Source organism: Loxodonta africana, chromosome X, assembly GCF_030014295.1.
Source record: "Loxodonta africana isolate mLoxAfr1 chromosome X, mLoxAfr1.hap2, whole genome shotgun sequence".
In the NCBI taxonomy this organism is placed as follows: domain Eukaryota; kingdom Metazoa; phylum Chordata; class Mammalia; order Proboscidea; family Elephantidae; genus Loxodonta; species Loxodonta africana.
In genome coordinates this window covers 56,300,107-56,314,455 of record NC_087369.1, presented here as the reverse complement: position 1 = coordinate 56,314,455, position 14,349 = coordinate 56,300,107, and the positions used below count along the sequence as shown (strand labels likewise).

Below are 14,349 nucleotides of genomic sequence, written 5' to 3'. Positions count from 1 at the left end.
CATCCTTCTCCTTATATGAAACTCCTCCCAGCCTAGAATTTGAAGTGAAGATTCAGCCCAAGATTCTTACTCCTTCACCTTGGATCCAAGTTCTCCAGCTGGTCCCAAATCCCACCTCCTTGGCCCAAGGCTCCTCCTACTCTGAGTCCTCCCAGTCTTGAGATACCTTCAGGGTCCAGGCCCATGGGGGTGGGTGGGAAGGTCACAGGCACAGCCCCAGGATCAGAGGGGCAGGGCTGGGGCTGGGCCTGGGGTAACGTTGTGTTTCTCTCCCCTTCCTCTCCCTCTTCCCCCCTTCCTCCCATGCCTCCACCTTGTCTCTCTCTAGCAAATCCCAGTCTCTGACCAATGCCTTCAACCTTCCAGAGCCAGCCCCGCCCAGGCCCAGCCTTAGCCAGGACGAGGTGAAAGCTGAGACCATCCGCAGCCTGAGGAAGTCTTTCGCCAGCCTCTTCTCCGACTGACACCCTACCCTGAGAACCCCCAAATCCCTGGCAACCCTTCTCCTGGCCCTGAACCCATTTCTCACTTTTGGAATCTCCAAACCCCTTGAGAACGCCTCTCCTGGTCCTCCAAGATCCCACTTCCCATTCCTCAAGATCCCTAAATCCCTTGAGGAACCTCACTCCTGGTCCTAAATCCAGTTCTCAAGTTTGGAATCCCCAAGTCCTTCTAAACCCCCACACCTGGTCACCTCAAGACCTACTTCTCAGTTTTAGAACCTCCAAGTTCCTGAAAACCTCCACTCCTGGTCCCTCCAGAGTGCAGTTTTGCTTCCTGGAAGCTCCCAAATACCAGGCAACCTATTTCTGGCCTAACACCACTGAATTCCCTCCTGGACCCCTGACATTCCTGGAAAACCCTACTCCTGGTCCCAGATCTCTCAAGCACACCTTGTTCCCCATCAAAACTTTCCAAATCCTTAGGAAACCCTTTTTTTTTTTGTAACACCTTTCCTATCTCCCTGGAGATCCACATCTTCAAATGCTACCACCCACACTCACAAGGATTTCCCTTTACCCTCCTTCAACCTCATTCAACACATGGGGAACTCCTCCCATTTCTAGGTCCCCCTAACTCCCCCAGGGGCCCTCTCCCCAATTTCCTGACAGCTGTCTTTAAATATGCAAACTCCACCCACCCTCCCAGAATCCTTTGCACATGTAAGGCCAGTGGTCCCCCACTTCCCCACCTTTGCCGTGATGTCTGTGTCTGTGACTGACGTGGCCTCCTCTTGTGCCGTGCTTGGCATATGTGGTCCTCATTCATCGTGCCGCCTGTGGTGATGCGTGTGCAGTGATGCTGTTTGTGTGGTCTGCACCTCCCTTCAAACTCCACTCCTTGCCTGGACTTACCCCTGCCGCTCAGTGGCTCTGAACCCCAAGAGTTGGGAAGCAAAATAAACAAGCAAAGGCCCAGCAGAATTCTGTGCTTCTTGGTGAAGAAAGAGGGGAGTCCTTGAATAGGGGGGAGACACAGAGGGGACCCCCAAATCCAGATGGGGTGCTGGGGACCCCAAAATCCAGTGGAAGGCACATCAGGCACAAATTCCGGAGAGGTTCTGAATGCATTCCCTGCCATAAACCCCAGCCATTGGAGATAGAGGAGCTCCCAAAATTTAGAAGTATCCCCAAAGCCAAGAGGAACTCAAATTATGGAGGAGGCAAGTGTCTCAGTCTCTGGGTAGCCCCCAATTCCAGAGAAACTGGTAAAGCACATGGGGACCTCCTCATCCCCCAGGGTGGTGGGTGGGGGATCATGAGGCAGTATCAGGGTAGAGACAGAACATTGATTGGTTGGTGGGTAGGTCTCCTTGGCGTGGCAGGCTGAGATTAGCTCCCTGGTGACCGGGGGTGGGGCCTAAGGCACAAGGCGGGCTGCGCTGAGTAGGCAGGCAGGCAACTCATCAGCCTGGGTTCGGTGCAAGGACGGTTCGGAGGCACTCCTCTCAATCTTGGGGAGTGACCGCTGCAGCAGCTCAATCGTGGCCAGGATCTGGAGGCAGATGGGGATGAGGAGGGGTATCCAGACCCCCAGGGCACCTTAACACTCCCAGACCCCAGCCTCATATGGAAACACACACACACATTGTACATCTTTGAGCCTTACATTCACACCTTTGTGTCTTCCTCCATCTCAGAGCCCCCCTCCCCAAGGTGTCCAGCCCTCCAACCCAGCCCACCTGTGGGAAGAGGGGTCGCTCCTCCCGCTGGAACTTGAGGCAGTCAGACAGCAGGCGACGCATGGCCTTGGGGCAGTTGCTGGAGATTTTGCTGAGGTCCGGGGACAGATAGCCACGGCCAACCATAAAGATAATCTGGTGGTGGTGGGAGGCAGGAAGTGGTGATCCAGGGGTCTGGGCTGGGAGGCCCAAGGGATTCTGAGTTTCTAGGGATTTGGAGGGTTCCTTTTTGGGGAAATTGGGTATTCTGGGAACTGGGGCCCAGAGGACTGTATCTTGTAGACCCAGCAATTCTGGGTCTCTGAAAGAGTCTTTGCTTGAAGCCCAGAAGATTATGGGTCCACAGGTTTCAGGGGGGCTCAGGGGCCTGGGAAGTCCTGAGTCTGGGGAAAACATGGGTTTTTGGTCTAGGGAGAGCCCAGGGATCCTAGCCCTCAGGAGCTTACGCGTTTGTGAGTGTCTGGGACCTAGAAGACTATGTGAGTCTGTGGAGCCTGTAAGATTGTGTGTTCAGTGCCCAAAGACTGTCATTATCTGGAGCCTAGAGAATCCTCGTTTTCTCAGGGAGAATTCTGGGCCTTAACCCTAGAGAACGGTGACAGTCTGGGGGCTAGAGTATTGTTAAGTCCCAGGGCCCAGAGGCCTGTTGGATACCCAAGGCCTGGATGATTGAGAGTATCTGGAAGCACAAAGGGATTCTGTTTCTGGGAGAAATGGGATTCTGGAACTTGGGGGCTTGGTAGATTTTGAGTACCCAGGCCAGAAGACTGTAGCTGTTTAAGGGTCCAGAGGACTTCTGGGTACTTTAAGCCTATGAGAATTTTGGGTATAGGGAATTTAGGGGATTCTGGACTTTGGGGATTCAGAAGATTGTGGAAATGGGGGAAAGAAGGAGCCCTGAGTATGGGGGAATAAGAGGATTAAGGGCATCTGGAGCTTAGAGGATTCTGGGAGTTCTCAGCTCAGAAAATTTTGAGTTTCTGGGGGAAATGTGACATTCTTGGTCTGTGCAAAGGAAGGGATCTGGGGTGTGGAGGCCTGAGAGAAATCCCTTAGCCCAAGGGACTGTGGGTAAGGTGTACACTCACCTGGTCACGACTGCCAATGTGGCTGTAAGGCAGTGAGCCAGTCATGAGCTCATACAACACAACCCCGTAGGCGTAGACATCTGACTGGAAGCTGTAGGGGTTCGGGTCCTGCATCCGGATCACCTCAGCTGCCTTCAGTAGGTCAGACCAGGCAGAAGGAGCATGGAGTCAGCAGATGGCTGGACCACAATCCTACATCCTACTAGCCACACTGGGTATAACTCTTAGCTACCCACACTAGCTGAGACATGAAGCGAGCGAACAGTCCAGCCACCCACACCTGGCACAGGCAACCACGTCCCAATTCAGCCCCCCATGTCCCAGTCCAGAAGCCCATGCCCCTATATGACCTTGTTCTGGCCTGGCTCAACTCACCATCCATAGAACGGAGCCCGAGGGCTGCTCCAAGGGCTGGGCTCCACTCCACCTCGTCTTCACTGTGGCCAGGCCGAAGTCACCAATCTTTACTGTGAGCCCCTCGTGTAGGAAGATGTCCACCGGGGTCAAGGGGCACTACAGGGACTCCCAATAGCCATGTTTCTCACCCTGACTGGGAGGCTCCCATCAACACCACCACACCAGCCATGCCTCTGACCCTGACCAGAAGCCCCCCACTGTCACATGAATTATCAACACTTTGACTTGGGTGCGGAGGTCCAATTAATAACCCCCCAATCTGGCCCCCTTGTGACTCTTGATCAGGAAGCCTCCCCAGTGGCCCCCAAACCCACCATGCCAATGGCCCTGTCCAGAAACTCCCTGTAATGCCCTCCACAACTGTCACTCCCCAGACCCTGACCAGTGTCCCCAAGGACAGTACCTGAACCAGCCACATCTCTGACTCCTGACCAAGAGACTCTCATTAAGGCTCCCACACCAGCCATAGCTCTGCCACCTGGAAAGGAGCTATATAACATATCCCCCTCCCTATTCACCCCTATTAAGCCCCCCACAAAAGCCATCCTAAGCCTCATTCTGCCTAACATCGCCCAGCCCTAGCCCAGTGTTTAGACAGGGACAGGTAGATACTGTTAGACTTGAGATCTCGGTGGATGATGTTTTTGGCATGGAGGTAGCTGTGGGGGTGGAGGCAAGTGGTAAATTGGCTGGGGACCACCTCATCTCCCCCGACCCCCATTTCCCTCATTCTCCTCCCTAGTCCCCAGGACAGGGCCTCACTCCATGCCCTGGGCAGTCTGCCGGGCCACATCGATGAGCTGAACCATGTCGAAGCGTGTGTCAGCCACATGTAGATGGTGGTAGAGGCTGGAGCCCTCACACCACTGTGTGATGATGGCGAATCCTGGCCGGGTCATGAAGCCCATAAACAGCAAGATGTTGACGTGCCGTGTCTTCCTGCAGGCAGAGGGTGCAGTGTCAGGGTCAGGGAGGAAAACAGCAACTGTTACTCATTTACTGAGTGTCATAGATTGAATTATGTCTCCCCAAAAATGTGTGTATTGATTTGGCTGGGCCATGACTTCCAGTATTGCATGGTTGTCCTCCATTTTGTGATTGTAATTTTATGTTGAAGAGGATTAGGTTGGGGCTATAACACCCTTACCCAGGTCACATTCCTGATCCAATGTAAATGGAGTTTCCCTGGGGTGTGGCCTGCACCACCTTTCTCTCTCAAGAGGTAAAAGGAAAGGGAAGCAAGCAGAGAGTAAACCCAGTGCCCTCCAGTCGATTCTGACTCATAGCAACATAGCAGAGAGTAGGGGACCTAATACCACCAGAAAGCAGCACCGGAAGCAAAGAGGGTCCTTTGGACCCAGGGTCCCTGAACCTGAGAAGTTCCTTGACCAGCAGAAGACTGATAACAAGGACCTTCCTCCAGAGCCAACAGAGAGAAAGTCTTCCCCTGGAGCTGACGCTCTGAATTTGGACTTCTAGCAGCACTAGATGACTAAGACACTGAGCATCCGGAATGGCTCTGTGTTCACTGTCTTCTTCTGTCATTCATTTTTACCTGTCTTAGGAAGCTCAGAGTCATATAATTGCCAGATTCAATAAATTTTTGAAAAATATTTGCTGGACTGTGATTCTATGCCAAGAGCTTCCTCACTGAGTCTCCCAACAAAAACAGGGGTTAGGACTAACACTCCCACCATTCTGCCTACCAGCAGCATCTCTAATCATGACTGAAAGGCTCCCATTAACACCCTCCATGCCTCTGACTCTGACCATTAGCTGGGGCTGTGATGATTTACAGATGAGAAAGTGGAATGCCAATCAACTTCATAGATACATCAATATAATAATGATAATTGCAGGGTAAAAATACTGATGCTGTGCAATAATTATTTCTGTTAATCACCATGAGAGGCTTAGAAGTAAAGAGCATGGAGTTTAGACTCAAGTTATATTGTGTTCAAACCCAGGTTTCACCACTCACTCACTGTGCAACCTCTGGGAGGACATTTAACCTTTCTGTGTCTCATTTTCCTCAACTGTGAAATGGTGATAATTACTTTAGCTACTTAAAGGGATGTTGGGAGAAGTAAGTGAGTAAATAATCAGTGAGATGCTTAGAATAGCACCAGATACATGGTAAGCACTCTGTAAATTTCTACTGTTCTTGTTTTCATTGCTACTGGGTACCTGAGTCTACCTCACAGAAATTGTCACATATGAATTGTTTCCCCCTCCATGAGTCAGAACTGACTCGACGGCAACTAATAACAAGTTTAGAAGAAAACCTCCATTTCTTATAGAATGCTGCAATTATAATGATAACATCAATGATGCACTGGGTTTTGCTCAAGTCAGAGATGATAACAGAGCACACAAGGACTCCTAATAATGGTAAGATTATGGTTGCAATATCATATAATGCAAATTAATGACATGCTCAAATCATCCCCATTTCACAGAGGTGAACAAGGAATGTAAGTTTTCTGACTGTGACATCCATCATAAATATTAATATAGCACAAGTAATAATGATAACATCAACTCTGTAACATACATAATTAGGCCCAGTTAACAGAGAGGAAAAACCCATGCCAGCATCCCCAGGAGTGGTAGCAACTATAGGGGCAAAAAGGTGAACACCAGGGTTCTTCAACATGAATGAATATAATATTAATTATACATTAATGATAGCAATTATTATAATTAATTAAACAAGGATTAAATTATGGTTAGGAATATAATACTATTCTTTAAATGATGGCATTATCATAATTAATATAACAAAAATACAGCATAAATTGGAACCCTGGTGGTGCACTGGTTAAGAGATTGGCTGCTAACCAAATGGTTAGCAGTTCAAATCTACCAGTTGCTCCTTGGAAACCCTATGGGGCAGTTCTACTCTGTCCTATAGGGTCTCTATGAGTCGGAATCAACTCAATGGCAACAGGTTTGGTTTTTGTTTTATAAACAGAGGGGAAGGCAGAATACAAGCCCTCCTGGTGATGCAGTTACTAACATTACGCTATTCATGGAAGTGAACACAAAAACATGGATGCTGTCCTATAATCACACCCATTTCACAGCAGGGAAATGAGAAGACTCACATTTTGTGTGTGGTGGGACATAACCATCAATTACTATTAACATTAACCTAAACCCAAACAATAATACCATCAGATGTCCTCTAAACACACCCATTTCACAGAATGGAAAGGGACATCCTCGGCAGAGAAACAACTTATGATTAACAGACTTGAATGAGGTCCATGAAGCACCCCAAAGATGGCCTTTTCCCAAGAAGGCAACGCCCAGGCCCACTCCTGCCACCCCACACCTCCCCAACCACACACCCATGTACTCTCACCTGAGCACCTGCATCTCATTCTTGAAGGCCTGGGCCTGCTCAGCTGTGGGTTGGGCCACCTTGAGCACCTTTACAGCCACATCACCATGCCACCGCCCACGAAACACAGTGCCAAATGAGCCCGTTCCAATCCTCTTCAGCAGCTGCACTTCACTGGGTGGCACCTCCCAGTAATAGCCTGAATCTCGGTACCCCAGGTTCTTCTGTGGGCCAGATGGGCAGTATCTGAGGGGTCTGCCCACATCCCTCAGTCTGTGGTGCTTCCCTAAATGGTCCCCCTTGAACTTACCACTTTCTTCTTGTCATCAGCCAAGGACTTCCGCTCCCGCTGCTCTGAAGGTGACTTGGAATGTGGAGACTTCTTCCCCAAGGACACGCTAGCTGGGCTGGGGTTCCCCCGGGGGGCTCCATCACCACCACTTCTAGTACCAGCAGCTGAGGTTGTGGAGAGGACATGAGTGGAGCCAAGCGGGACAGGGGTGGGGCTCAGGGTGCAGGCAGAGGGTGGCTCACCATCAGTGCTGAAACTCTGGGCAGTGAGCTAGAAGAAGAGGACAGGAGTCAAAGAGAGGACATAGATGCCAACAGCAATGGCTCTCCCCTCTGCCCAGTAGTCTCCCATTAGTGACCCATCAGAACCAACCTGGATGAGGCTGGAGTCTGTGGGGGCTGTGGTGCTGACCATATGAACATTGGGAGTGGACGTGGAACGGATGCGCTGGAGGGGGGCATTGGCCGGGGCAGGGAAGAAGTGCTCAGGGTCGCGGTGCTGGGTGCGCGAGCTGACAGTAGAAAGGCTATGAAATCACTGTTTAATGAGTTGGAGACCCAATAAAACCTTCTCCCCTATCATAAATATTTAGCTCACACACAGTACATGTCCATTGTTATTACTATTATTCATTTGTTCAATAAACATTTATTCACTGTCTGCTGTGTGCCAGACACTGTTTTAGGCATCGGGGATAAAATTGTAAACAAAAGTTCTTGCCCTTGTGGAGCTGACATTCCAGCAGGGGAAGAAATAAATAAAAAGCAAAGAAATATTTAATATGCCCAATAGTGATAAACACAGTAAAGGAAAAAAAAGATTAAGCAAAACAAGGAGACAGAACGTGTCACTGGGAGTGTCAAGAAGAGCTTCTCTGAGAAGGTGACATTTGAGCAAAGACCTAAAGGAGGTAGAGCAAGCCACGTGGATAGTGGAGGGAAGAGTAATACATAGTATTTTACAATTAGGTATACTATTCAAATTATATTATGTATTATTATATAATACATAGTATATTATACATATTAAGATGATAAAACCAAAAACTCACTGCTGTCCAGTGGATTCCAACTCATGGCAACCCCATTTGTGACAGAGTACAACCATGCTCCAGAGGGTTTTCAATGGCTGATTTTTTGGAAGTAGATTGCCAGGTCTTTCTTCCAAAGTGCCTCTAGGTGGACTCAAACTGCCAATGGAGCAGCCAAATGTTTTAACTGTTTGTACCACCCAGGGATTCCATATTAAGACAACGTTCTTAAAATACATATAAAAATGTATTATAATATATTATAATGTTACAAAAATGTACCTTAATGCTCACTGCACTATCCTGAAATTAAATTCAAAGGTAACAAATCCATATACATCTATAATTAAAAACAGTCAATATAGTGGCCTGAATTTATTATATTTTATATAAAAATGTATGATGTTCTACATTATATAAAAATATAGACATGATTATGTAATATATAACATATATTATATACATACATTATAATATATATAACAGACACATAAAGCATATATAAACTTATATTAGAGAAATAACATTTTAATACATAAATATTACAGTACTATAATACTTAATATAAAGAAGTAAAATGAAAATAATTTATGATAAAATAGCACGTATCTCAAAATAGAAAGGCTTGAGCACGGTTACACTGGAAGAATTAACAAAGCAGTTAGATTATTAAATATATTTATAATCAATAAGAAACAGTGATTATTTACTTGGTGCCAGATCCTGTTCTAAGCACTGGACACGTCTTAACTTATCTAATCCTCATCATGACCCTATGTGGTAGAAAGTTATCATTATCTCCTCTTTACAGATGAGAAAACTGAGGCCCAGAGAGATAAGGTGACTTACCCAAGGCCCCTTAATCACTCTGCTTCCATTTGTAGGTGCTCAAAAAATATCAAATAAAGAAATGAATAAAGTATGGCTTGTGGTCTATTGGGGCCCCCAGATCTTTTTCTCCCAACAGCAGCCCTTCACTTAAGGTTCCCTACCTGGGACCCAGGGGGGTTAGCAGCTCATTCAGGGGATGGTTAGAGGGAGCCTCGTGCTGTCTGGAGACTCCTGACAAATCCTGGACACTGTGGTAGAAACTTGAGGGTGAAAGGGGTATAGAGAGAGGGGACACAGGTCAGCTGTCTACAAGGGCCTTGTCGCTGGGCTTCTGTTCTCCCCATCCCCCCACCCACCCCAGGCCAGGCTCACTGTCGGCGGTTGGTGCTCATGTCGACACAGACTGTGGGGACCTTGGAGGAACAATGCTGATGGAATTTGTAGCCGCAGGTTTGGCAGCGGAAGCCATGGAACAGAAACTTAAGACAGAAGTCACAGAATACCAGGCTGAAGAACGTCTTCCGCACCTGCTGCCACAGAGCAGGAGAAGTTGAGTCCTGGTGAAGGACCCTCCCCCCTCCCATGGCCTGTTTCTACTATCCGCCCTGCACTCACAAAATTGTGCATGGTCAGTGGGACATCTTCAAGGACTTCGACAATGAGCTCCTCGCCATCCAGGGGGGCAATGGCAGTGTCCCAGGCAGTGACCGTCTTTCGCCTGCAAAGGGCACAGAAGGAAATGAGTGGGAGGGTAGACAAGAATCATGGAACCCCCTAAAAGTCCTTCCAAGCCTGCTATCCACAGAGTAATATCTGCCAAGTTTAATTCTCAACACAGCAACCCTAGGAACCAGTTACTATTCTTGCCCCCATTTTAGAAATGGAGAAACCGAGGCCCGGAGGGGTAAAGTAACTTGCCCAAGGTCACAAGGGTAGTGAAGTGGTGAATAAATAACTCAATATTAGAAGTATTGAGCAAGCCTGAAAAGTGGCTAATGAGACATGAACCAACAAAAAACAATGTGTAGATGAAAGAAATTAGGGAGCCCCAGAACAAAGGACTTAATGGTCCAAGGCTCAATTCAACAGGCAGAGAGTGGGGAAACTGTAGAAAGAGAGCTAAAAAATTACTCAAACAGTGAAAGGACAAAACAGATGAACTCCTCTGGGAGGAGGCGATGGGGCATGGTGAGGACTTGGGTCAAGGAGTGAATGAGTTGCAGACCTTACAAGGCAGCAAGCTAATGAAGTAACAAAAGACGGATGAACTCACAAATTAACTGAACTAACGGAAGACTCAGGATCCCTGGTGGTGCAAACAGTTAAGCACTCGGCTGCTAACTGAAAGGTTGGCAGTTTGAACCCACCCAGTAGCTCCGTGGGAGAAAGACCTGGTGATCTGCTTTTGTAAAGGTGATAGCCAAGAAAACCCTAGGGGGCAGTTCTACTCTGTGACATGGGGTTGCTATGAGGACTCTACTTGATGGTAACTAACAACAACAATGGAAGACGAAAGAAAGAATATGGAAGACTCAATGGCAGAGAAAAGGAGTCAGATGACTCTGAGGAGGGCATGGAGGCTGGGCACCCAGTGGGTGGGGGCCACACCTACCCCTTGATGAGTCGGTAGACCACGCAGCAGTCTTGATTGAGACCCCGCACCTTAAGGGCCTTGTCTAGAGAGTCGTAGACACTCATACCATCCCGGACGGTCACCTGTGTGTGCATATGTGGGGCCCTCAGTGCCCAACAGGGGCCCCAGTAGGCTCCCCCACCTCTCCACAAAGGCCTCCTCCCACCTTTATCACCCTCCCGTCCCAGACTTACAACTGGGTCCATCCCTAATCCCTGTCAGTTTTGCCCCTCAGGGACTCACCACCGTGCGCTGCTTGTTGGGCAGGTAGACTTTGACGGTACCCACTGCCCGGGATGGCTCAGCCCCGTTGGCAGCGGGGGCCCGTGGCAGCTCCATGGAGCCTAGGACTTTGTCAAGAAGGGCTGAGATGGGGCTGGGCAGGTTCCATGGGGCTCCTAGGAGAAGAGAGAGGAGGAATTTAGAAATCCAGTAGTAGTACTCTGGAAGCAAAGTGGCAGGGTACGAAATAAAATCCAGTCTCCAGGCTCCATGTTGCCCCTTGTAGCCTAATTTCCACACAGCAGCCCATGAGATCCTGTTATCACCTGAAGCTGAGCCAGGATCCAGTCGCTCCTCTGCTCAGACCCTCCTATCACTTGTCTCCCTCCAGAGCACCGAGGTCTCAGATTCACTGCAGGAGTGGAGGTGGGGGTGGGAAGGCAGCACACACTGTCCCGGAGGGTACAGGAGTGCACACAATACTCTGTGACTCTCTGCTGGGGCCTAATGTCAGTATGCACTGCACTAGGGATTTTAGGTACATAATGGACACAAACAGACTCTGTTCTAGCTTTTAATGAGAGGGAATTACCAGATATTGTGGTGCAGGAAGAGTCACGAACACTGTGATGGGGGATGGAGGATCGTGAGATATTGCTCTTAGTTGGGGGAAATGGGGGCTGCACCAAACAGTGTTCTTAAAGGGCCTGGAGTGTAATGTTGATGGTAGGATCACAGACACAATGTTAGGGGGATAATGGGAGTCACTAGGCTATGCGATGGGGAGTCACCAGACACTATGCTGGAGATATAATAGGGGTCACTAGGGACTGTCATGGGCAGAAGGGTGGAAAATGGAAGTCACCTGACATTGGGCCAAATGGGTATGGGGTAATGGTGGATCACCAGACATTGTCATGAGGAAAAGGCAAAAGAGGGTAATCATGCATCAACAGACATTGTCGTGGTGAGATAAACAGGGAGTAAGGTGGAGGGGGGACTCCAACAGTCCCCCTGACAACTAATGAGGGGTCCCAGACGTATTAGTGAAGTGAAAAGGGATAATGGAAGGAAGCTGGGGAGGGCTAAGAAGGGGTAATGGAGAAATTCCCATTCTCTTAATGGGTCAGGTATTGATCCTGAATATGGAAAGCGAGTAATGTGCCGTATCTCCACGCACTCTGTGGAGAACGTAAGGACGGGTTATCAGACACCTCAGTTGGGTTAAGAAAGAATCACGAGCTCCCTAAACCACAGCCCAGGCCCGAATCGGCCGGGCCCCGCCTACCGGAAGCTTCCCGGTTCTGCGCAGACACCCTGCCACTCGCGGCGGGCGAAACCATCACCAGCCTTCTAGTCCGCCTATTCTGTCTACCCACCCCTCACCCCGCTGACAACGATGGTTTCGCCCCGGGGCGAACCACTCCTCCGGTTCCGGACGGGGGGCGCTGGGGCCCAGGCGCAGCAATCCGGGAACTGAGCTTTCGGTCCGGACTCCCTGCCTGTGCCTGAGAGCCGCTCCAGAAACGTAGCCTTGCGGGGTCCACCCTCACCTGTCACGCCGCTACAGCCTCCACCGCCTCCATCTTGGGCCTGTCTTCTCTCCTCCTTACAGGGTCCGCCTCCGCGCCCCCCCCCTTGGGCCTTCACCATTGGCTTCACGGGACTCAGCCTTCCATTCTTATTGGATTGCAGGCACGCCCATTAAGGTAGGACGGGCCGAATGAGGCTGTCTGAGACGTCAGGGTCTGGGGCAAATTCGCACGTTCTCATTCGCGCAGGCGCAGTCGGGGCGAGGCTTGCGCTCCATGAGCTTTAACCCCAATTGTGCCGTGACGGAATAAAGCAGGGCTTTTTTTTTTTTTTGGGTCGCTTTCAAGGGTGACCTTAGCAGTTTCGGAATCTGGGCGGGGAATCCTTAAGCGCCCTCGTCGGTCAGTGACCAAGAGCCCTAAGCATATAGAATAGCTAACCAGTGCCATGAAGTTCATTCCGATTCATTGCGACCCCACAGGGTTTCCAAGGCTTGTAATCCTCTAGGAAAGTCGACTGCCACATCTTTCTCCAGCGGAGCCACTAGTGGTTTTGAACTGCCGGCCTTTTGGTTAGCAGTCTACCGTTTTAACCGCTACACTACCAGGGCTCCTTATAGAATAACTGCTCAGAATAAATGTTAAGTTTTTAATTATTTTTAACACCTGTGTCTCAGTTTTCCGGCTTTGAAATGGATTAAATCTGACCAAAGCATCCTCAGTGTTTTCCAGCTCTTGGAGCCTGTAGTCATAGCCTTGGATAACAGCAAGTCTCAGGTGTGGCGGAAGCTGGGGCATTGGATTTAAGAGGGGCGGTCAGCTGTTTTGGAAGGCGTCCTTTATGAACTACTGCAATGTTTATACAAAGACTTGTACTCAAATGTTCTGATTAGCTTTATTCATAATAGCAAAAAACTGGAAACAGTCCAGGTGTCCAACAATTTAAGAATTGAAGAAGAAACACAGCAATGGGATACTACTCAGCAATGGAAGATAATAATATATGGAACAGCATAGATGAAATCTCATAAGGTTGAATAAAAGAAGACAGACTCAAAGGAGAAATGCTGTATTATACCATTTGTATGAAATTATAAACCAGGTAAAACTAATCTATAGTGAAGGAAAGCCAATTAGTGGTTGTCTTGTGGGGAGCGGGATTGACTGGGAAGGGCAGAAGGGAAGTTTTGGAAGTGAATGGAATGTTCTGTCAATGAGTTTGTCAGAACTCTTTGAACGCTACATTAAAAATGGGTGCATTTTATTGTATGCAAAGTATAACTCAAAATCCATTGCCATTGAGTCCATTCCGCCTCCATAGTGACCCTATAGGACAGAACAGAATGGCTCCACAGGGTTTTCGAGACTGTAATCTTTACCGAGGCAGCCTGCCACATCTTTCTCTCCAGCAGAGATGCTGGTGGGTTTGAACCTCCGACCTTTCTGTCAGTATCCCTGGCAAGTGGAATGACTTCAGAGGTGTAGGGTAATGCTATTCAGCTATATGCATCCTCTCCCTAATGGAATCAGCTTTGCTCTTCCCCGAAGCATGCTGGGGATGAATTCGGTATGGATTTCGGCTAAGGTACAAGGCCGGGAGTGGCATGACTGGGCCAGCAGCCAAGGCTGAGGAATGCCTTAGCAACAGGAAGGAAAACATCTGGGCCTGGACGTGAAGTCCCTGGGAACACTGACTGCCCAAGGACATGGGAGAAAACGATGAGCCTTGGTCCCAGCTGGAATGGTATATAAGCTTGGGTCCCTTGCTAGGTGGTT

At 48.9% G+C, this 14,349-nt stretch overlaps 2 protein-coding genes across 5 annotated transcripts in view; one reads left to right on the top strand and one right to left on the bottom strand.

Annotated features, from left to right (window-relative positions):
- The window catches only part of SYN1 (synapsin I), a 67,179-nt gene extending 65,755 nt beyond the window's left edge, over positions 1 to 1,424 (top strand). Inside the window, exon 13 of one of the 2 annotated variants that reach the window (XM_064278221.1) lies at positions 367 to 1,424. In XM_064278221.1, coding sequence (XP_064134291.1) covers positions 367 to 394 — 28 coding nt within the window. In that variant the 3' untranslated portion in view covers positions 395 to 1,424. Of the gene's footprint in view, positions 1 to 328 lie in introns of both variants that reach the window. The other variant, XM_064278222.1, reaches the window with a different exon arrangement.
- Positions 1,416 to 12,721, bottom strand: ARAF (A-Raf proto-oncogene, serine/threonine kinase). Of its 3 annotated transcripts, none has more exons than XM_010597717.3 (16): positions 12,595 to 12,721; positions 11,063 to 11,217; positions 10,799 to 10,902; positions 9,802 to 9,904; positions 9,559 to 9,713; positions 9,348 to 9,446; positions 7,698 to 7,851; positions 7,568 to 7,595; positions 7,344 to 7,489; positions 7,055 to 7,257; positions 4,450 to 4,626; positions 4,300 to 4,346; positions 3,646 to 3,764; positions 3,271 to 3,402; positions 2,183 to 2,317; positions 1,416 to 1,995 (listed from the first exon to the last, which is right to left on the bottom strand). In XM_010597717.3, the coding sequence occupies exons 1-16, from the start codon at positions 12,692 to 12,694 to the stop codon at positions 1,861 to 1,863; spliced, it is 1,992 nt and encodes a 663-aa protein (XP_010596019.2). In that variant the 5' UTR covers positions 12,695 to 12,721; the 3' UTR covers positions 1,416 to 1,860. The 3 variants fall into 3 exon arrangements, with proteins under 3 accessions (XP_010596019.2, XP_010596021.2, XP_064134290.1); XM_010597719.3 differs by having other exon boundaries at positions 7,698 to 7,836; XM_064278220.1 differs by lacking the exon at positions 9,348 to 9,446 and having other exon boundaries at positions 7,698 to 7,836.
- Between the last annotated feature and the right edge of the window lie 1,628 nt (positions 12,722 to 14,349).

Coding starts and splice junctions, on each gene's coding strand:
- ARAF (XM_010597717.3), bottom strand. CDS start 12,694: ATGGTGAAGGCCCAAGGGGGGGGGCGCGGAGGCGGACCCTGTAAGGAG. Junction 9,905..10,798: donor GTCTACCGACTCATCAAGGG/GTAGGTGTGGCC, acceptor TGCCCTTTGCAG/GCGAAAGACGGTCACTGCCT. Junction 4,627..7,054: donor AATGAGATGCAGGTGCTCAG/GTGAGAGTACAT, acceptor CTCTGCCTGCAG/GAAGACACGGCACGTCAACA.